The sequence below is a fragment of the Crotalus tigris genome, unplaced genomic scaffold (assembly GCF_016545835.1).
Source record: "Crotalus tigris isolate CLP2741 ecotype Arizona unplaced genomic scaffold, ASM1654583v1 scf7180000023608.1681014, whole genome shotgun sequence".
NCBI lineage: Eukaryota > Metazoa > Chordata > Lepidosauria > Squamata > Viperidae > Crotalus > Crotalus tigris.
The window spans coordinates 805006-828819 of NW_024100075.1; the positions used below are offsets into that span (position 1 = coordinate 805006).

The window sequence follows — 23814 nt, forward strand, 5'->3', positions numbered from 1 at the left end:
ATTAAATTCAACAGGCAATGAAGACGATTAGAAAATTTGAAAATTCAAGAGTAATTTTTACTTGAGAAGAATGAAAGGGGATATATCATCAAATATAAAAAATGAAGGGGGTCTTGGTGCTCTATGAGCGTCTTCTTGCAGATGTTTCATTACTCAAATTAGGGAACATCATCAATGTTAGTAACAAATGGGGTTTGCTCTCAGTTTATACTTGGTATTGTTTACTTCTTGATAGTTGAGGTTGATCTTAGTGTTAATATAGGCTCATCTTGGTGCTGATTGCTGGTGGGGGGCCTTTTTTGTTCCCTTTTTGGCTTATTGATTGTCTCTTTTGCACAGTATGTAGACGTTGTTTATGTCTATGCATCTATTGATGCCAATTTGTAGAGTGCCAGGCTTCTAGGAATTCTCTAGATTTTGAACTTGGCTTGGTCTAACATGGTCACAGTTTCCCAGTCAAAAATATGGTTAAGCCTATCCATATGTTGAGAAATTGAGAAGTTTTCATCATGTCTTCTGACTGTTGGTATCAACGGATGTGTTCTGCTACTAAAGTGGGCTAAGATTTTTTTCTCTGTTATTCTAGAGCAGGGGTGTCAAACTGCCAGCCTGGGGGCCGGATGCATCATAGCAAAACTGCGCCCACACCATTGCTGGCAATGGCAAAAAAATTGTGATATGTTGCGACACGTCACGTGACATCACGAGTTTGACACCCCTGTTCTAGAGGGTAGGACTTAATTAAGAGACTCCAGAAGAATAGACAAGGACATATCCATTACTGCTTTTAGAAACCACCCTTTGGGTTGTCAAAGGCTTGAAGATATTACTGCATTTTATTTGTGTTTTATAAAGAATAAGAGTTATGGAATGTAAATCATAATTTACATATAAATAATAATTTATGTATAAATTTCATAATTTATATGAACAAGTTAAATGTATTCATGTATCATATTAGTAATCAGATACTCTTTCTTAACCATATATAGTATCTACCATTCAGTTGATAAATGCCGTGAAAAGTGCTTAATTGGAGCAGTGAAGAAATAATAGCTGTTAGATGTTTCAGATAGATTCTTCTTCTGGTTCCTCCCTAAAGTAAAGAGCTGATACTGATTGTAGTGTGGTGATTAGGAGGCTGGTATAGAAATCTTTGGAGACTTTAATGCCAGTTGACAGGGTTAGCTGTGCTGTTGGTTTAGCCACCTATTTATTAGACCCAGCCTCATCCTGGATTATGAAAGCAGTCAGAGTGGTAATCTGTGACTGGGTCCATCCTGTGGTGACACCCTCTTTGAGGAAGGGGATGATAACTCTTGCCTGAAAGATGGAAATAGTGCAGCTTCTCCTGAGGCTGTCCTTGGACCCAGCACTTTTAGATAATATAGTTATCCATGTGATGAACCATGATAATACAAAATGAAGAACCTATAGAAGATGAAAAAACTAAAGTGCTCAGGGACTTTACGATTCAAACAAACAAGCACCTGCCTCATAATACCTCAGACTTAAATGCTGTCGATATGAAAAAGTCTGGATAGAGGACATGGCAGTAATTGGAAAGCAGAACACAAGAGAAAAACTGGGGGGGGGAGACAAAATACAAAGCTATGCAAATAGAATTAAAATGACTGTGGCAAAAGAAAGCAAAGTTAGTACCGATAGTAATAGGCTTCTTGGATGCAATCCCAAAACATCTGGAGAACCACTCAAACACCATTGACACTGACAAAATCACCCTCAGTCAATTGCAAAGAGCAGCTTTACTTGGAACAGCTTACATCCTACACCTTTACCACCAAGAAAGAACATCATCTGCCTATCCCAGGTCCTTGAGAAGTGCTTGAGAAGTGGATAAAAATGGCAAATCCATTCTAAGTTTCTTGGTGATTGTACAACCAACCATAAAATTTATTAAATGTGCTGTATATACTGCCTGACTCCAAGCTCCCAGCAAATCTGGACAGTTATTTATTATTAAAATAGTTGGAGTTCAACATGCAATCTTTCAAAATCCATGTTTCTTGTCTATTCCACAAAGAATCCTTTATTCCAGATATTTTGATTCTCTTCCATATTTAGCTATGGATCCATCTTAGAGGACCTTGGCCAATTTTATTTTTTCTTCACTTTGCCTTCTTTACTGTAAGCTGCCAGCTCATATCAATATGAATATTTCTAAATATTTCTGAATGTTCCTCATGACACATTAACTTGAGAAAGATGGGATAGTTTCAAGGATTTAGCAGTTATGAAAACATTTGATAACCACACTACCTAATCTAACGGGCTAAGGAGAAAGGAATGGAGGGAATAAGAGAAGGTAAATAAAAGCATCATTGTTTATTTTTAGGATGCTTCCAGCCTCTTGAACCAATTTGCAAAATATAAATTGTGCAATCAAAACAATACATTCAAAACAATGTAGAAACCATGCACAGTTTTTTAAAAAAGAGAAGAGAATAAAATCAGAAACAGAACACATTCAGGCTTTTATGAAGAGAAGGATTTTCTATAAATATCTAAAAGATGTGACAATAACAAATTTCACTGGGGAGAGTATTTTGTGGGTCCATTGGACAACTCTCCCAATGATTTCTGTAATCAACCACTATTGTAAAGATTGATATGTCAGATATTATAATCCCAAGATTGTTTAGGACCTTATATTTCATAAGTAAAACTCTGACCCTGGCTTGTTAAGTAATTGGTAGACAGTCCTACTGGTTCAATGGAGGTGTATTATATAGGTGATAGGTGCCCCATTTTGTACCCTGGATCATCAGGCAGCAGCTGTTTTTCTGAAGGTTGGGGAAAATGTTCAAAATTTCCTACTTCTATTTGTTTTCCTTTTTACAGACAATAAACAAGAGAAATTGTGGGAGATATTTCTACACTGATTTGTGAAACTACAATGAATAAACATAAAATTGAATACCATCCAGAGTTCTCTCAATTTAACCAGCTACACAACATGAACACGCAATATTATAACAGTGAAGAGAACGAAATGATGTTTTTTCATAATTTGGAAACAGTGAAAAGTATTACAACAGATAATGAGGTATGTGTATGTTTTTGTGTGTATTATTGCTAATTATGTACTGTATTCATTGTGTAAACTGTGGCTCTAGAGCAGCGGTTCTCAACCTATGAGTCGCGACCCCATTTGGGGTCGATCGACCATTTTACGGGGGTCGCGAAACAACGCGATCCGCCATTTTCCCCCCAGGGGGCGGCGCCGCGTGTGCTTGCCGTGCATGGGGGCGGTGCCGCGTGTGCACGCTGCGCATGGGGGCCCCCGCGCATTCACGCCGCGCATGGGGGCTGTGCCGCACATGCATGCCGTGCATGGGGCTGTGCCGCGCATGCACGCCGTGCATGGGGGTGATGCTGCGCATGCACGCCATGCATGGGGGCGGCACAGCGCATGCATGCCGTGCATGGGAGTGGTGCAGTGCATGCGCACTGTGCATGGGGGCGGTGCAGCGCATGCACGCTGTGCATGGGGCGCCGCCGCACATGCACGCTGCGCATGGGCGCCCTGTGCATGCACACCGCACATGGGGGCCGCGCCACGCATGCACGCCGCACCGCGCATGCACGCCGCGCATGGGGCGGCGCCGCGCATGCGCGTCGCGTCTGTGTGACGGGGGTCGCCGTCACACGAAGATTGAGAACCGCTGCTCTAGAGCCTATACTTCATCTTCACAGCTATTTTGGGAAACATGGCAACAGAGTGAGTTTGTTTGCTCAGAATTATTTAACAATGACATATGAAAAACATAATTGCTTTTTAAACACATACATGAGCAAATCCTTTTTTCACTTGCTTACACAATGATTGTTTCATTTGACATAAAGGATTTCTTCTGTTTCTGGCTTCTTACCTTTTCCGCCCTTCTTCCCCTATCTACTTGTCAGGTACATCTCTCAATTTTTTTCTCTCTGCCTTTTTTGCACTGCAACTCTTCAGCTCCTTAGCTCTCATATATTAATTAGCTGGACCGAAAAAATCCTTTCCCAGGTTTCATCCTCTTCTTTCACTTTGGCCACAAAGATGGCCAGGTTGTTCTATTTACACCACAATGAACAGGTTTCCTGACTGGTAGATTTCCCTGCTTCCCCTTCATCTCCCACCTGGACCAGGAAAACAAGCACCAATTCCTTTCCTTCCTGTGAGCATGTCTTTTGAGGACTGGTATGGACACCCCCCCCCCAAAAAAATCAACCAATAACAGTGTTACTTGGACTAGAAGGGAAAAATGGGCAGAACTGTACAAAGAAATTAGCAGCATTTTGCTATTTCTCTGACAATGGGAGAAAAGCCCACAAAAGTCCAGACTTTCATGACAGACAGCCCAAAGGTCTACTATGAAATAGCTTTTGAAGGCAGAGAATGGAGAAGGGAGTGGCACACTAGAAGACCATACACCAGCCAATTGAAATGGAGACATTTACATAAAATGGAATGAAGCATTTTAGGCCAGGGGTCTGCAACCCACGGTCCATGGACCAGCACCAGTTTGTGGCATGCCAGCAAGCAGACCACGCAAACAAATGAAGCCCCATCCCTGGGATGCAGGCAATGCACAAAACCATGCCACCTCCAGTCCATGGAAAAATCTTTCTCCACAGAACCGGTCCCTGGTGTCCAAAAGGTTGGGGCCCGCTGTTTTAAGCTATCCAGATTTCCTTGCTTGTACCACATTTGATGCAGAGCAAGAAAACTCAGGTAGAGACTGTCTTCCTTACATCCTGAGGGAGGAGGGGTGACCATAATGTTATTCATTCACGCCTTCCCAAAATAAGCAGGTAATCTATCTTTACTGTGACACAACTAGGAAGTGCAAATCAAACCTCACTCTCCTTTGTCTCTCTGGATTCTTACGGTTTTTTTGCTAGTTTGCTTATAAAAAAGCAGTCGGTTAATTCTTTATTTATAGTGCACCAAAGCAGCAAACCACCATTTTATAACAGCAGATGAGGCTATCACGCACACACACCTCCAGGGTCCTGAAGAGAGGTATGTTACAGAACTGCAATACTATAAGGCTCTAGGTCAAGGAAACACCCAAAAATCATGGCAGAATGAAGAACTGAGCTAGGCTTTCTCTGCTTGACAGGCTTACCACACTGGCTGTCCATTGGGAAAAGTTGTAAATCCAGCAGCAGCCACTTCTGTAAGTGGTCTTTCCTGAAAAAGTGACAGAGGGCAGACAAGGGTATTCTTTTCAGCTACTCCATTTGCTAACCAGATCTGTTGCAATACCTATTTGCTCCTTACTTAATCCTGCTGACTCTGAGCTTATGTCTTTGGGAAGTGATGCAGGAGGATTTAATGTTTGGTTTAATATTTCTCACAGGGTCTAAGTTAGAGCTTTGAGAAGCTGTTTATTGGTCCCTAAGGGTGCATTCTGATGAGGCTTTTGCGAAACCTCTGTACCTAGGGTGCTTTATGGAGACTCCAGACATTTTTATCATCTTCCTCTTTTTTAAAAAAAAAATATTTTTAACCAACGAAACAAAACAAAACAAAGCAAAACATAACACACATACACACATAGTATATACTCCTCCCCCCTTTTTAACAGCGATTACGTAATCTTCTATTATTTACATTCCCCCCCTTATTCTTCTATAGAATATTTGTCCTTATTGCCCTGTTGTTTCTTATTTACATTTTTCTTCCTTCATATTCTACTTCTTACTAAGAATAATTCATATTATTATCATTATACATTATTATACACATATTTTCACTTTTGACCTTTCCATATTTATTCTCCTCTATTATTTCTAGTCTCCAACCAGTCATACCACTTGTTCCATGTTATATAGTACTCTGTGTCTTCCTTTTCTTTTATCTCTTTTGTTAATTTGTCCATCTCAGCACAGTCCAGAATTTTTCTTATCACTTCTTCCTCTGATGGTATATTCTCATTTTTCCAGCACTGTGCATATGCTATTCTTGCCGCCGTTATTATATGTAAAATTAAGTACCATATTTCTTTACTATATTTTCTGTTTAAAATACTCAAAAAAAAGATCTCTGGTTTCCAGTCTACAGGTTGGTCTATTATTTCTTCAATCCATTTTCTTATTGTAGTCTAGTATTTTTTCACAACTGGGCATGTCCACCATAAATGATAATATGTTCCATGTAATTTTTACATTTCCAGCATGTTGGCGAATTGTTCTGGAACATCTTGGCAAGCTTTGCTGGTGGAAGATGCCATCTGTAAATCATCTTCAACTGGTTTTCCTTGAATGCTGCCGACATAGTCAATTTTATATTTATTTCCCATATTTTTTTCCCATTTCTCCAATTCTATATTATATCCAAATTTTTTTGCTCATCTAATCATTGTGTCTTTGACAACCTCGTCTTCCATTTTATATCTCAATAGGTATTTGTATCAATTGCTAATTAATTTTATTTCTGTTCCATGTATAATTTTATCCAATTCTTGCAGCTCTTTTTGGATTTCATATAATTTTTTGTCCTCTGTATATTTAGATTGAATTTGTGTAAATGTCCACCAGTCAATCTCTCTGCCAATATCTTGTTCCAATTCTTGTTTTGTTTTCAGATTTCCCTGTTCATTTACTAATTCCTTGTGTCTAATTATCTTATGTATATCCAGTAGGTTTGGGTATTTCAGAGCTTCTGTTGGGGATAAACACATTGGAATTCTTATATAATGTTTTTGTTTTATTTTTTCCCAAGTCTGTAGCAATGCATTCCTAACTATGTGTCTTTGAAAGTATCTGTGTATTTTATGTTTTTGGTCCCATAGGAATGCATGCCACCCTGCTTGCAAGTCCTTCAATAGTTAAAACTCTAGTATTTTTCAAATCCATCCAATCTTTTAGCTCAATGCTTGGTAGTATATTTCCCACTCTGGTAATGCCAATCCCCCTTTATCTTTCATATCTTGCAAGAGTTTTAATTTAATCCTGGGTTTTTCCTTTGCCATATAAATTTAGTGACCAATTTATTTAATTCTTGAAAAAATGTTTTCCCTAATTTTATTGGAATAACTTGGAACAGAAATAATATTTTTGGCAATACATTCATTTTGACTGTAGCGGTCCTCCCTAAAAATGAAATTTGCAAATTTTCCCAATTTTCTAAATCTTTTTTTTTATCTGGTGTAATATTTTATCATAATTGTCCTCCCTAATCAAGGAACATTTCGCTGTAAGCCAGATCCCTAAATATTTTATTTTCTTGGTTATACTTATCTTTGTTTTATCTTCCAGTTCACTTTCCTGTGCCTTTGTAAGATTTTTGATTATAAATTTGGATTTTTTCTTATTAATCTTAAGTCCGGCTACCTCACCAAATTCTTCTATTTTTTGAATCAATTTAAAGCTGGTTTCTAATGGATCTTCCCAAAAAAATACCAAATCATCAGTGAAGGCCTGGACCTTATATTCTTCCTTCTTAGTTTTTAAACCCTTTATTTCTTGGTCCTCTCTGATTTTTGTAAGGAGTATTTCCATTTGTAACCCTCTGAGCTTTTTCTGCCTCTTTTTCCATCTGTTGCCTTTTTGCAGAACAAAAATCTGCAAAGGAAGAAAATCCAGGGAAGCTGCATTAAAGCACTTGATTGTTAGAGGAGGTGTGTGTATCAAGGAGACTGTTTTATGGCATTATGATTTTCTGTGGGTTGTAAACTGCCAGGAGTCTGGTATAGAAATTTTGTAACTACGTAAGTAATCCCGAATTCCATACAACTGGTTTCTACATAATAAAATAAAATATATCATCCCATTAAATTATAAGTTTGAAAATACTGCCTTACAGACAGTTGCGCAGGGAGAACGTCCAGTTACATCCAGTTGTGGAAGTGATCTCATTTTGAGACACAAGGTGATGACTGCTTTGATATGCTCTTATTCCTGTTCGTAGGGTGAATAGGATAAGGTGGATGAAAAATCTAACAGGGATGTTGAAAAATTAACTTTGTGGTCAGATTTTTAATGCTTATAGTTTAATAGTTTTATGGCATGCTGTTTTTACTGATGTTATTTTAATTATTGATTGGGAGCCACCCAGAGTTCAACATAAGATGGGTACCTATATAAATGTTTGTCATAAATAAATAATTTCCATGATTGTAGTGTTTTTAAGCTCAAAGACTGCTATTAAAAAGTATTCTAAAAGGATCTTAATACACCAAGAAAATTTTTGGAGTTCCTCACTGAGCTAGACAACAACAAATTATATTCTGAAAAATAGACATTTTTCTGGCATCTCTTCTTTTCTGAACCTAATTCAAACTGATGGCCATTGTGACTTACAAAGAGCCCAGAGTTTTAGGCAGATACTTTATTGAACAGGATTAACCAGACCAGAGGATCCTCAGAAATAGTTAAGGCTGTCTTATCACAATAGAAGTAAAAGAAGTAATTCATGTCTATTATCTACAAGGCTTGTTATTTCAAGAATACTATGCCCTGGCCCTATAATTATGACTGTGTCCTTAGTTGTTAATCTAAATGGCTTAGAACCAATACTCTGTTGAAAGACTGATCTTTTCATTGGAAGGAATGGAGGCATCTCATTATATTTTATTCTATTCTGCTTGATTAAAATTGTTTTGGCTTGCCAACCCACACTGATAATGTGGACTTTAAATAAATAAGAAACTGCAAGATGAATGTCTCTTGAACATTCATAGGCAGTAGCTCATAGTATAACCACTTGTAAGGGACTGAGAAAATGATTACGTTTCTGTGATATATTATAAGCTGTGTATAGAGAGATCCCTAATTCAACATTTAATGTAAATTATCTTTGATATCAAGGTTACTAGATCAAAACACAATTGTAGTAGGTTGAATGAGAACATACCAAATTTAATTGCAAATTTATTCAATAAGGTAAGAGAAGAAACATCACCAGCCTTATAGATATTTATTAAATCCTAATGCTTATTCCATGGTATTAGTTGATTATAAATTTGATAACTGTCCTTGAACTACTTCTTTTTTAATCTCTTTGCATCTAATTTTTTTTCCCTTCTATGTAGACTTCAGCAGCTGCTTTGTGCTTATCACTGAGTGTAGAGAAATATGGAAATATCCTTGAAGAAGATATGTGATAGCCACTGGGAAAACATGATCTTAGTCCTGAAATACAGGAAAGGGTGAGGAAGAAACTCAAGATAGCTCCAGGTTAACTATCTTTAGTTTGAGAGAGAGGGAAAGAAATGCTATTAGGCTTTCAAGATCCTGTTATTATAGCCTACATCAATAAAATAGAGTTTTAGTATTTCTTTCCTAACATGATCTATTATGAAAGATTGAAACAAGGCCATCACACAGCTCGCTTGATTGGGTCAATGAATAACAGCATAAATACATTGAAGGGATGCAAGTTTACTAGTTTGAGCCATAAAGGACTCTCCAAATGTGACTGCGCTCTTTTCCATTTCCTGTTCATCCTCAGTTGCTGCAACCAGGGGAATGACTTGATACCTGACCTCTCTCACCATGGAGAGGCTTATTTTGACAACTATGCCTTTGGAGAAGAAGGGTTTTACTTACATACATAGGACTTCCTTTTTGCCCTCCTTGGTGTTCAGTCTGCCATCAGTGATCACAGCATTTGAAACTTAAGCAAAGGAAGTTCAAGAAAATCAAGAGGTTTTAGTAATACCATAGCTAATATCCACCTATTGTTAGTACAATACGCTTTGTATTTTCGTGTTTTCAGGCCAAATATTAGATGCTAAGCTTTTTCCATGAAATTATTGTGCAGGTAGTCTCAACCTTATGAGGGACAGTAATTTCCATCGCTAAACAATGCTGCCCTAAAGTATATCACATCTCATCACATGGCAATGGCAATCTCACTTGCCATCATTAACCAAATCTCAGGGAGGGTTGTTAGGTGAAACAATTTCCTGGCAGCTTTCCACAACCAAATCAGTAGGAAATTACAAGTCCCAGTTCGCTACAAGCAGGTTGGCAGGCAGGCTGATGCTGGGTGGGACAGGGCATAAGGGAGGCACGGTGAGGCTCAAGAAATTTGCATGGGAGATGTATGAGGGTGCAGCAACTTGTTACTTGCACTTTACAACAGTTTTGCTGAAAGCCAGCTCTTCTGGTTTTTGGCACAATTGCGCCCATAGCAAACCATTGGTTTGCTTTAACAGTCATGGCATTCATTTTAAAACTGCTACATTTACTTTGCCACTGCTGAATTTGCTTAACGACCATCTCAAAAAATGTAAAATTGGATTGGTCATGTTACTGACTTGTTTTACAACCATCACCACATATGAACACAATGGTTGTCTGTCAAGGTCTACCTGTATTGTTTATCAGATAGGGCTTCTCAAATGATAAAACGTGGCTCCAGCCTAACACTAATCTGGACAAGTTTACATTTGATTGCATGTCAACTCAGTGCTATCAATTGGCTTCCTGGCTAATGACATTTTTAATAACTTAAAACAATGTGAAAGGTAGCATGGATGCATTTTTATTTAGCTAATGAAAATGTGCTAGAAAGCAGATTCATATAGAGGCCGCAGCATCTGTGCTTGTCTGTCAAAATAAAGCTATGTTCCTTGCATTTCTTGAGGCTTGGCATCCGTTTCCTGTTACATATCATGCTTGCTATGTGTAGCCACTTGTTTGCTGAATAAAAATAAGATGCAGGAATTCGTTAATTAGTCCCATCAGAACGGGATCTCTGATTACATGATCACTTTATTCTGCTTTGTTATGTGAAGTGCACAGGAATTAAATTAGGTTATTTCAACTTTTAGAAATGTTTTTCCTGAGACTGGCATCTTAAAAATATCAGTTGAGCTGAATTAATGGATGTGATGAGAAACTAGGTGAGTTTTTCACATAGCTTTTACCGCAGAAGTTGTGGCTGTTGAAATTAAGTCAGGGGGAAAGTCAGTGATTTGTTGCTTCTTCAGATTTATCAAGCGCTAGATAACTTGTGATCTGTTGGGTCATTGTTTCAGAGATATTTTCTCACCTAAACAGAGAAATAGGATGACCGTGGAAGGGCAAAAAGTCAGCGGGAGCAGAACCTTAGCCCTTCCTTCCTTCCTTCCTTCCTTCCTTCCTTCCTTCCTTCCTTCCTTCCTTCCTTCCTTCCTTCCTTCCTTCCTCCTTCCCTCCCTCCCTCCCTCCCTTCTTTCATTCCTTCCCTTTCCCTTTCTTGTTCCCTTTCCATTTCCCTTAGGCAAGAGAGTGGTTCTCTCCCTCCTTCATTTCTTCCTTTTCCTCCCTCCCTTTTTCTTTTGGAAAAAAAGAACTGAGCAAGCTGCTATCGGCTGATCTCCCCACTCATCCACCCGCCACTGTCCATCACCCCAGTCTATGCAGAAACAGTGGATTCAGTTGGAAAAATGTCCATCATTGCAAAGCAATATCAATGTATTATAGCTAGATTAGATAGGACCCCAGAGCAGGGTATATTTAGAAGCTTCATTAATCTATAAAAACCCTAGTGAAAAATAAAGTATAGGAAATCAGAAACTACTAATAGCCAATTTCATTCGACACATCTCCCATTCCCTTTCTGAATACAGCCATCAAGCATTTAGTACCAGATGCCTTCCTGCCAGGGACCTGAAAGTCAAAATATTAAGATTACAGTGACCTCCAGTGGTGAGAAAATATGGAAAGGAAAATGATCTACCATTCCTTAAAGCTCTCCTGTGAATAATAAAAACCTTTTTGGGGGGGGGGGGTCCTTCTTCATTGAAAAGCCTCACAATTACAATGATAAGTAGATAAATCTCCCATTGTTTGGGAATCATAAAGCTATAAGCTCTATAAAGCTATGAGCTCTATAAAGCTATAAGCTCTATAGACTTTCTCAGAATGTACATCATCCATTTTGTTAAGCGCCTAATGCTTCCAGTCCAGCATCCCACCAGGACAATATGGAAAACGTAAATGATAGCTGTGATTCATTAAAGATAATGATGCCATAAGGCTGACCTCCCCGTGTCTGCCTTTAAGCTAATTCTTTCAACAACTTTAGGAAAGTAGTAGCCATTGTCTTCTGGAAGACCTTTTTCAACTTCCCCATCTAGCTCTCTCCTTTGGATTTCCTGCGATTCCCTGTAAGGAATGTGGGGAAATTCCATTTCAAGAGATTCAGACTCTGAAAAAGTTAAAGAAAAGGGGTTGACAAATCAATCCAAGTAAGAGGAGAAGACAATCTGTGCCAAGGAGGAAAATTAAAAGCAGAGAAATCAACAAGGAGAAGAGGTTTCCTCTTTCAGATGGAGTTTCAAAGAGGTCAGGGCAGTCTCCATTTTACCCTTCTCTTTTGACATTTGTTTTCTCTTTTCTTTGAGTAACTTAAAAGCTACGTTAAGAGCAAAACTCCACTTAGCAACCTCAATGCTGAAGAAAGCAGTTTCAAAATAGAGAGTGTTTTATTTTATGGACTGAGAACTGGGCAGGATAAATTTGTTGGGCTTGACTGAGCCTGTAGGCTAGAGGGAGCATCTGACTGAGACCAGCCTCCTCTCACTTGTTTATTCCTTCTCCCTTTGCTTTTCCTTCCCATTTTTCTTCTAGGTTTTTGAGGTGGCTATATTTATAATTCATCATTGGTACCCATTCTGGGAAAGTGGCTTAACTTTAAGGGTAGGCTTCTGCCTCAGGTTGGGTTACTTAAGGATGAATTGCTTTCCCCTTCCCCTTCTTAGTGAACAAGCTGCAGAAAAAGATTTCTGCGAAGTAAATTGTTTGGCGTTAGAACACGTAGTTGGCTTGTTCTGGGAATTGCAGGCAGGGCACCATTTAGTAGTGGGAGGAATATTTGAAGATTTCTCATGGAAGCTGCAGAATCCAAGGCAGGCATGAGGGTTGTGTGCGTGCATCCCATTAGAGCCTTCTGTCCAAATAAGGCAAACCCCACTTAGATTCTGAGATCAGCCCATATTCTCTTATGTTCTTGCAACGCTGATGAAGAGACGAGATCTGACAAAGGGCACTTTGCAGGAAAACATTCAGTACTAGAGCTAGGTGTGATGGCAAATTGTAGTGACTATGCCAATCAAAGCCGTCTTTCAATTTTTGTGACCATCTATCTGCACGCTGAAGATTGTGCATGTTCTTGGGGTGCATCTTTTAGGGTTTGGGAGAATTGGGAAGAAATAGTTCAGCCAGGTTTAAGGGACAAGAAATTTTAGTCAGTTCAGGTGGATGGACTACAAAAATTTTGTTCTGGCCTCAGTTCTCCAACTAATTTAATCTAGGCTTTTCCTGCCGCACCTATTTATTTATTATTATATTTTTATCTCACCTTTATTTTCGGTCAGCTTAAGGCAACACACATAACTAATGTTCCTGCTTCCTGTTTCCCCCACAAGTTTAAATAGAGAAAGCAAATGTTGCAAAATCATCCAGCCCTTTAGCTTTCATGCTTAAGGGGAGTAGAAATCTCCTGATTTCCAATCCAGCACCTTGACCATTACACCAACTAGCTTTCAGTATCTTGCATAATATAATGTGGATGGTGCACATGATTGACAGTAATCCCGGGATGATTTCTGAATCTTTATTCTAATATCGTATTAGTTCTCTTTTTCTTTATGTATTGCTAATTGCTACATCAGCTTCGGTTAATAAACATAGGAATTCAGTGCATTTAGACTAGTGTTTTCTCAGACTTGGCAACTTTAAGATGAACCTTAGATTTTTAGACAATCTATGTTTTCCCAACTTTATTTGTTAGTTAACATTTATGTAAATATTTAGAAATATGCTTTTATATTTGCATGAAACAGAAATGTTTCACAATCAATTTATAAAAATAGGGATATCCCAGTTTTCTTTTGCTAAGTACAAAAACACCAGTTAAATTTCTCGTTAAATTACCTTGAGCAGTTCTCAGAGATCATATTCTGATACTAATTAGGAACGCAGCTTTGATGTCCAATTAAACACTTTGGGGAGGCATCCAGAAATAGCCCGTCTATTTTTTAGAACTGCAAAGCAGAGAAAACGTGACTTCACAAGTGCCAAGTGAAAAAGGTGGTAGGTCCAGCTTTGGATGGGCTAAGCATGTGCTTTTTCCTTGTAAGGATCTGTGCGGTTGTAACCCAGACATCAGGTTTCATATCCATGTGAGAGATAATGGATCTTTGACAAGACGTTGACAACATTTGTGCATCATGGAAATTTAAAAACCTGTAGATGCCAATAGAGCAGCAGGTGCTGTTGAAACGAAAGCTCTAACCAGTGACTCAGAAAGTGGGGTTGTGTAAAGTCTAGCTGATTTCTACATGATGGCATTCAGATGAAGTAACTTTTGGATGCTAATTCAGTCTGTGATTTTGACGGTGTTGTTTTCTTTCAAATATACAAACATAATAAGTTAAAATATATTAAAAATAACATGTAGGGAATTATTTTATATAGGATTGAAAATCTTATTGTTCAAAAACTATCTCCAAAACCAAAAGTATGTTTTAGGAAAGATTTTATGCAAGTCTGGTTTACTGAATATAAGATACTGAATTTACTGTTTTTTTTAAGTATTTGTATGGGCTAAGTATAGTTTTAGCTCTAAGTATAGTATTTGGGGGCATTTATTTTTCCTATTTTCTCTATTTTGAATTATGGCTGGTCTTCATTATATAGTTATATAATAAAAAGTCTGTTCCACTGAAGATGTAAATGACAATACTTTGAATTTTGTTGGATTAATTAATTAAGGAAGTTAAAGTAAAGACTCACATTAATCTTGTAGCTGTTGGCATAAATACTCATTGCTTTAATTCACTTCTAAAATTCATTTGTTTCAATGAGGCATGTCAACCTAGAATAGAAAATTGGTTTTATTAAAAAAAGATTGATATTTAGATGCTTATTGAACAATTCAATAAGCGTATTCAACCATTCAATTCAACAGAAAATCCGGGTCAGTGATTTAAACTAGATAGCTGACAATGCAAATCTTAAAATATGTATTTTAATATTTTTACTCTGTTTGTATATATTCTAATACATTTAATACATTTCAGGGAAATTGACTAAAATCTTATCTTTTTCATTGTTCATTATTTCATAGTGTGACATGAGGGAGGTCTCCCCATGGGGATCTGGCAGCAGAGAGAGAGAGAGAAAGCAAGAGTAAGAAGAGTTTAATCTTAGAAAATTCAATCTTAGGAAAAAAAACAACAAAGACAATACAGGTAGTCCTGGATTTACAACTGCAATTGAGCCCAAAATTTCTGTGGCTAAGTGAGACATTGGTTAAGTGAGTTTTGCCCCATTTTTACAACTTTTCTTGCCACAGTTGTTAAGTGAATCACTGCAATTCTTAAGTTAGTAACATAGTTGTTAAGGGAATCTGGCTTCCCCATTGCTTGTCAGAAGTTTGCAAAAAGTGATCACACCAACCCAGGACATGGCAATCATCATAAATATGAGTCAGTTGCCAAGCATCTGAATTTTGATCACGTGTCTGTGGGAATGCTTTGACAATCGTAAGTGTGAAAAGTGGTCACAAGTCACTTTTTTCAGTGCTGTTATAACTTTGAAAAGTCACTAAATGAACTGTTATATGTCGAGGACTATCTGAATTGTGACAGATTGGGGACTGGGCGGGGAAAGCATTCTTACAAATCTTTAAGTAAAGCAAAGCAGATCGAAATTTTCACTTATAAACCTTGAAGAAGGATCCAAATGAAAAGGAGGAAATGCCAACTAAGATGAACAGCTGGAGCAAATATTATTGGAGTATAAAGAACAACCCCCCAAAAAATCATTACAGTTGGAACATAATTTAAAACATTAACTGAAAGAAATACTGTAAGCGTGCCTGAAAAAAATTAAGTACAAATACATTTCTGTAGTATCTTAAAAAAGGACACATTAAAAAAACAGATAAAATGCGAATTTTAAATCTACGTCTGGGTTTCTCCCTTACTGGCTGTGTGATTTGAAACAGAATCATGTTTAAAAACAGATCTCATACAGATCATTGGAAAGTATGTAATCATATCCATTGGAATATGTAGCTATCAAGTCCCACTGGGACATAAATATAACCTGTCCCATCTCAGGGGTCAGGGAAACAAAATAACTCCTCTACCAGAGCATCCTCGTGCTGTAATTTCACGTGCAACTATTCTTGTGGGCAATAAGGGGATGTCAGAGTTCCTCCATTCCCCATTTAGTGGCATAAATGTGCAATCTCAGCACTTTTTGAAGGAGATGAGCTGAAGAAAGCTGAATTAGAGACAATCTATGTGTGTTATAGACCTTATTTATTTGTGTTCTTAAACTAAGGAGGAGAATAGTTGGCATAAAAGAAAGCAATTTTTGACTCATGTACCCGGCCATTTCATTGTGCCACTTAATCATTTGCTGAGGACATGTCCTCATCACAAAGACTCCATCACATAGGCAGACTGAAGCTTGTCCATGGTGGTGGTTTTTTTTTTTTTTTTTAGAAAAACAGAATATCTCCCAATCCATGGTGCAATGACAATCTGTTCAACTACAACTGGCTCAGTAGGTCTGGTATGGAATCATCCTCTCTCATTCCTGGACTTGGCCCTGTTCAGCCTTGCTATTTTGATTATAAGGGAGACTAGAATTGCAGATTCTGTAGCCACTTGTTTTAAAAAGAAAAAGGCTGATCAACCCCAAAAGTGCAAAGCTCCTGTGTCAGCTTTATGTGTGTAACTGAAAGGGCTAGTTCTTGTGTTTCTGTAGCTTGTGGGATAGACAAATCTCTTCTCAGTAACTGCTGTTCTGAAGGAAGTCCTGGCTTTTCAGTTCCTGTCCTCATGGAATTCACTCCATCATAGAATGGAACCTCATTCAACATATAGAAGCATTCGGGAAAGAAATGGTGAACTGAAGATGGCTGTGTGAAAAGCAGAACTGATGACAGTGGCAGAGTATAGAGTTGGCATCTAGACCAGCTCTTCGTAATTTCTCTCCAGACAAGGAGAGGACTTGAGATTACCACATGTGCTCTAGACAGTTGCTTCTCGTGAGGAGCCCACAAGAAAACAGTCTTCAGCATGTTTAGAAGTCTGGGTAATGAGGGAATAATCATCTTGCTCAAACTGTAGTCAGCACTTTCGAAATTACACTGAGTTTACATACTTCTTTTTCTGATCACTTTTGGAAATAGCGTGTTAACTGCTTTTCAGCTGTTAAGAACTTTTGCATCAACAAGTCTGGCAGCACTGGGCGAGTTTCCCTCAGTCCTTAGCAGAAGGAATTTTAAATAACGAGTTTAAGAACGTGAATATTTTTTTCAAGAAATAAATAGCAAAAGGGTGATTAGCAGTTTGATTTTAGAAAGTTACAAACAAAACAAGCACCCAGATAAATTTGAAATAAGATATTAGAATTAATTATAAGGAATATTTCCCATGGGATTTTTTAAAAATAATATAATACATTAAAAATTGGACACTAGAGAGAACTAGAAGGAACTAAACAGTACAATTAATTGAAAAAAAATTCAAATTTGCCTTGTTAATACAGGATGAAGCAAAATATTTTAACAGTGGACATATTGAATGATAATTTTGAACAATGAACCCAGACATTAATTTTAAGAGTGTCTGCTCTATATTCTCTGTTTAAAAGATGCTATGGAAGAGGAACAAGTATTATCTGACATGATTTAAACTGATTTGAAAATGGACTTAAAAATGACAGGCTACAAGAATGTCATGAAAAAACATTACTCTGGAGATTCAAAAGAAACATACTAATATTTCAATAATTGAAAAAGATATAGAAATAACAAACATATTTGCCTAGATTGAATTTACAAAAGAGGCTTATTAAAGATTTGATGAATTTTGTGAGAAGAGACAAATAAAAAATGAAGTTTTAGGATATTATTTGAAGGGACTAAAGATCAAGATTGTTAGAGGTAAAAGGAAGGAATCTAAAATTGTTTTATTTGATCAAGGTAAAAAAGGATATGATCTCAAAACTTTTCAATGGACTTTTGCTGATATTAGAACTGAAATGATGAGGGTTTAAAGAATTGTTTATAGATAAAAGAAGGGATATAGGAAAAAGACATTATTTGTGGTATTTTAAGAGAAGGTGATAGGTCACTAAAATTGTTTATACTTGTGATGAAAGGGGAAGTCACTACTTTATATATTTCTTTTCTCTTTTTGATCACATACTTTCCTATTTTTCCTTCTATTTTTTCTTTTCTGTACTTTCAATTTTTTATTCCTTTTTAGCTTGAATTAGTTTTTATTATTATAGTTTATAATATTTAACAACATTATTATTAAAATGGCTTCAACATATACAGTCCCCCCCTCATTCCTGTCTGTTTGGATTATTAGTGTTGTATACATGCTGTGATATGACAAAAGAACCAGTAAAATGATTTCTCAAATTCCTTTTCAACAACAGTATGTTACATTAGAAAGAGGTAAACTGCTGATATCCAGTGATCCTTAGGTCTTTATAGTATTGTGCAGAATAACTGGAATACAGCAAGGCAGCATTACCCCATCCCAGGTAAGTCTTGAGGGCATCCTGTGGGACCAGCATGATAATGCGAATCTTATTCCTTTCTGGGATGGGAGGAATGCATGGGAAGATGACTGTTTTGATACTTTTGTGGGGGGGGAGGGGAGGAGGAGAATGGTGTATCATAGGACAAAATCTTTTCAACCAAGGCACCTCAAATGGGCTAAGTTACAGAATAGAAGTGAATTTTTTTCAAATTTCATAAAACATTTTATGACATAAAAATTATCATAAAGCATTATGTGATGTAATAAAAAAAATCCTGAAACATTTCCTGTGGTTAGTTGCTGACCGCTATATGATTTGACAGAGGCTACTTTCAAAGCAAATACATCTCTGAATATCTCCCTGGATTTTTAAGAACTCTTCCAGCACATTAAAAGCTCTGTCATTGTTGAAGACATTGAGGAATCTGGTAAAGGAATCTCTCTGAAATGATCCAATGTGTCATGAGTTATCTAGTTCTATTTCTTTCTTCTATTTCTATAGATGCTGAAACATTTTTTAATTTACGTTTCTGACTCTACTTACTGTAAAAAAAAATTAGCAAATATTTGCTGCATTTCCCTGGTAAATGTGGAGAGAGGAAGAACATTGAAGATCTACAGTTTTCAAAACCATAAGGGCAAATATCTTATATCTTTCCTTAATCCATATAATAAACAGCCATGGAATTTCCCCAGTGATCTATACATCAATAAGTTATAGCTGAGATACTTCTGAGTAGCATCCTTTTTGTGCTAGAAATAGAAAATGAAGGAAGAGAGAAAGCTAAAATGGATGAAGCCAAATTTGGGACACGGTAAGAGGGCTTCTGAGGTAAAAGAAGAGTCTGTTTCATAACAAGATGTTGCTCTTCTCAGATTTCTCCATCCCAAGAACTGAGCTGCTTGACACAGCAGCAATTTACAATGACTTTCATCAACATTCTTTTCCCCAGAATTGTCATTCATTGAAGTTATTTTTTTGCCAGCAGCCTACTTAATTAAAATATTGACTTTCCCATTGTCAAAATAAGAGTGACATTTCCATTTATCCCTTTCTTACTAATCTATTAGCCACTTCCTTCCTTTGTAATCAGTTACCAGTTTTAACCTGTGAAATTCCATCTTGTGCCTTACATAATACTAATCTAGTAAAAGGATTGGTAAACATCCCCTTTCGGGATCACACCTATAGCCCCCAAATTCCCCTTTGCTAGATCACAGAGCTCTCTTTGGTATGTTTGCTAAAAACTGACAACACAGTTTTGTGTCTCTGAAATGGACAAAACCACCAATTGACATTGTTTTGACTTCAGTTGGGTTGGTTTGTCTGGTTTCTTCTACTTTCCATAATATGCATTCATCATCCACATTTATAAATTAAACAATTTTGGCAAGGATATTTTAAAACCGTGGAATAACCAAGAAAAATTGGGATGCATTAAGCTGAAATAAAGTAAGGTACGGCTATTATCAGGAGTTAGCAAGTTAGGGTGTGTTAGAAGTAAAGTCTTCATCCTGGTTCATCCAAGCCGGGAATAAATAAGCAAACATGGCGACTGCTTTGGGAAGAAGGTTACAGTTTATTGCAGAAAGATGGTTCTTCAGGAAAGTGCAGAGAGAGAGGGAGAAGGAGAAGGGCTGAGCACATGGGGCAGTAGGCTTTTGTACCCCCTCTAGCCTTGTTTGGAATAGTTTCCTGTTCCTGTGGCATGAACCTTGAGGCTGTTTCTGAGTGTTTGTCTAGGCCTTGATATCTGTGGTTTAATTCTATTATCCTATCCTGCTTCCCAGGGGATGGGGCTGATTCCTAGAGTTTGGGTGGGGTATGCAGATCTTCTCTTTTGTCTTCTTGATTGCTCTGGCTTCAACTTTCTGATGGTTTTACATCTGCATTTGTATAGGGTTAAAGTCTTGCTTGGGGCAGAGAGATAGATTTGGAGCCAGGTTTGGTTTTAAAAAGTCCTTTTGAGGAAAAATATATTTTTCTGCCTTTTTAATATTTCCTTCTTTGGGCTAACTTCCTTCAATCCCCGCTTTGTGCCTTAAGTGTGTAAATTTACGACACACTTATTGGCACAACATTAAAATTGATCTGGTCAGGGAGCCTTGGTAGACAAGCTTTTAAACTGTTAAGCAAAAAAAAACTAATAATAAGACATTAATGGAGGCAGCAGAAAAAGATCCCTTTAGTGGCTCCCAAAAGGGGAGCTTGCACCCATAAAGTTCTAAAAGTCAGGGCAAAATTTTGTTAGGTGGAAAAGAAATTTATAGTGTCCAATATTCTGTGCCAATCATTTTCAAATGTTGGATATCACCTTTAGCTTCCAGTCAGGTTTGCATACCCCCCAAAATTCTTCACAGCCATGGTTCTCCTTAGTACATGACCACTGGCTGCCTAATTTCAAGGGTTGTTTCTTGCCTTAGCTCTTAATTCAGTGCATCCAGGTTTGTAATGCCCAACTGAGGTTAGCCAGTATGCCAGGCTATTAAATTTTTCTTTAAATTGCACATAATGAGCTCTAGGAATCCCAATCTGGGCTCACCAGTGCAAGATATTCAGGGCTGAAGTTTGGGATTTTTCCTGTTGCTTCCTTAGTCAGGGCATATGAATTGCAAATCACCTGAGGGGGCCTAGTTCCCTCCCCCTTGTTATCTGTTGGAAGTTGGTCCCACAAAGCTTTGGTGCAATAGAGCAAAAATCAGCCTGAGGAACTTTACTAAAGGTAGGTGGAGGGGATAGACTCTGAATGGTGTATGTGTGCATATGCAGCTATTTCTACAAAACAGGCAATACAAACATTCTGGAAAAGTTTTCCCTCCCACCAGATAGAAGTCCAAGGTGTTCAGTACTTGTTCTGCCACCTATTCCTAAATGCCATCTCTCCATTAATACATTCAACTGGCTTGTTACAATACAAATGGGGCAAGAAAGAAAAGTTTACAATGAGTTTCCACCCTCCCCCCACAGTCTAATTTTCTCTTCTGAGGCTTCACAGGGCACCACCTTCCTTCTGCAGCTCTCACAGGCATCTGGGGAATGGTAGGACTTGGGAAGATTTTCCACTCAGATTGCATGGTGGCTTTTTAGTGGATGGCTGGATTCAAAACTCAATTCCACGGCTCACATGGATGGAGGCAGCATCTGGGTCTGTGTGTTCTGCTTCCAAAGGCTTGCGAGAGGGTTTCAGGGCTGAAAGATACAAGAACAAGGTCTCCCCCCGCTTTCTGGGTGGACTCTACCAGGAGAGGCAGACAAAAGGTATGGAGAACAAAGGGCAGGAAAAGAATTGGAAGGGGGGGTAGCTTGCAGGCAGTTTGAAAATGCTGAAAACTCCAAATAATTTTAAAAGCCTAATATTTTAAGATGTGCAACTTGCCAAGGGTAGGAGAACATTTATTCTAAAATAGACCACATTATTTTAGAGATTAGAAAATGCTTATTTGTTTCAGAAAAGTTTCATAGTAGTTTCACCAGTAAGTTTTAGGATATGAAAAGTAACTTAGGAAAATTATTTCCCCACACAAGCAGACTTGAGCTTCAAAAGGCTCTTGTAGATAGACACACATTTTTCAGGAAAAGCATAGATAAAACACATACAGTAAATGCAAGTGAAACTTTTCCAACAGATAATCTTAAAACAATCCCTCTTGGTAACTTAAGGCTGTTCTTGAGCGTACACAGAGAGAAAGAGGAAAACAAACAAACAAACACAATTCTTTTTCTTCACTCTGTTTGTTGGCCAGACAAACAGAGTGAGGTATTTCCTTTTTGTGGCTTATTTTTAAGCATAATTTCTAGCAGAATTTAAAATTCTTTTTTCTTTGGATTTGAAACAGTTAACAGTCACATTTACCTCTCACGCACAGACTTTGACAAACATATATACACAAAGACAAGAGAACAGAAGTCTTAGTTTTACACATCCTAGTCATTCCCACCATAAATTTCAGATAACTCAAGTTAGGGAAGGCACACATTTTAAACATACCATGTGGTTGCATAGAGAAGAGAGAGAGAGAGAGAGAGAGAGAGAGAGAAAATCACTATTTCTTATTTTCCCTTTTAAGTACCTTTATTTAGCCAAATTGGTTTCCCAGCAAGGCCCTAAGCAAAGTCTGTATTTTTTTTTCTTTTCCCCCATATAGTTTCTTTACCTACCTCTTTTCCATTCCGGCCTGGACAGGTAACTGGTTCCTGTCCCAGGCCACGAGCAAGCTCTCAACCGGGAAACCTACTTCCGCCCTTGAATTAGAACTTCCCATGTTTCTATAATGGGATTTCCCTACCACTAAAGGGCACGATCCGTCAGAAGTCTCCTTGTGAGACTTCTTCCTACTATCACGATTTTGTGAGTCCAAAAAAAGGGGACTCACGGAGCTTCTCTGGATCCCTCTCAGAGTTCGTGGGCTCCTCCGAGGGATCCTCCACGTTTTCAGACCAAAAAGGGGTCTGCAGAGACCTTCCAGTATCCCTCAGAAGGTACGGGCTACTCTTCGACCGGCCGGCTTTACCCCACCGTTTACGGATGCCTCCAATGTCCGTGGGCACCTCCACTTGCTCTCGGAGGTAGGTGGTCGCTCCCTTCTTGAGGCTTAATTTCCTAACTTTGCTTTGCTTACAGGGCCTTACCAGCTAGTTGCCCAAATCCAATTCTTTCATTCACTCATTCCATTTCATTTTCACACAGCCTCTCCCTTTTCCCTAACAAAAGGTTCTGTGCTCTGGCCAACCCCCATGCTTTCCAGGTTCTGCCAATTAAACAGATCCTTTCTGCGGCTAGGAAAGACCAGAAGCAGCAAAATCCAACTGTGATTGGGAAAAAAAAGATCTTCTCACTCACACAAACAGAAATACACACATTTTCTTTGTTCCCCTGGGCTTTAAACTTAAAATTTAGAGGTACTCACCTTCATCTTCTTCCCAAAGCAGCCCTTGAGCTCAAACTCTCAAAACTCCCTTTACTACCCTAGCTCCACATGGGCAAGGCCTGGGAAACCCATCCACAGACACAAGGGGGTCTGCTGCCGGCAAGATGGGGCTTACCAGTCTCAGTCCATTGGAGAGGTTAGCTTGGAGTCCCTTTGTGGTCGCCAAATTGTTAGAAGTAAAGTCTTCATCCTGGTTCATCCAAGCCGGGAATAAATAAACATGGCGACTGCTTTGGGAAGAAGGTTACAGTTTATTGCAGAAAGATGGTTCTTCAGGAAAGTGCAGAGAGAGAAGGAGAAGGAGAAGGGCTGAGCACATGGGGCAGTAGGCTTTTATACCCCCTCTAGCCTTGTTTGGAATAGTTTC

The 23814-nt window shown here is 38.2% G+C and overlaps 1 protein-coding gene across 1 annotated transcript in view; it reads left to right on the forward strand.

Annotated features, from left to right (window-relative positions):
* The window catches only part of MYLK4 (myosin light chain kinase family member 4), a 112792-nt gene that overhangs the window by 19263 nt on the left and 69715 nt on the right, over positions 1 to 23814 (forward strand). The window contains exon 2 of the mRNA XM_039319705.1: positions 2863 to 3067. Within this exon, the coding sequence (XP_039175639.1) occupies positions 2918 to 3067 (150 nt within the window). The 5' untranslated portion in view covers positions 2863 to 2917. The remainder of the gene's footprint in view (positions 1 to 2862; positions 3068 to 23814) is intronic.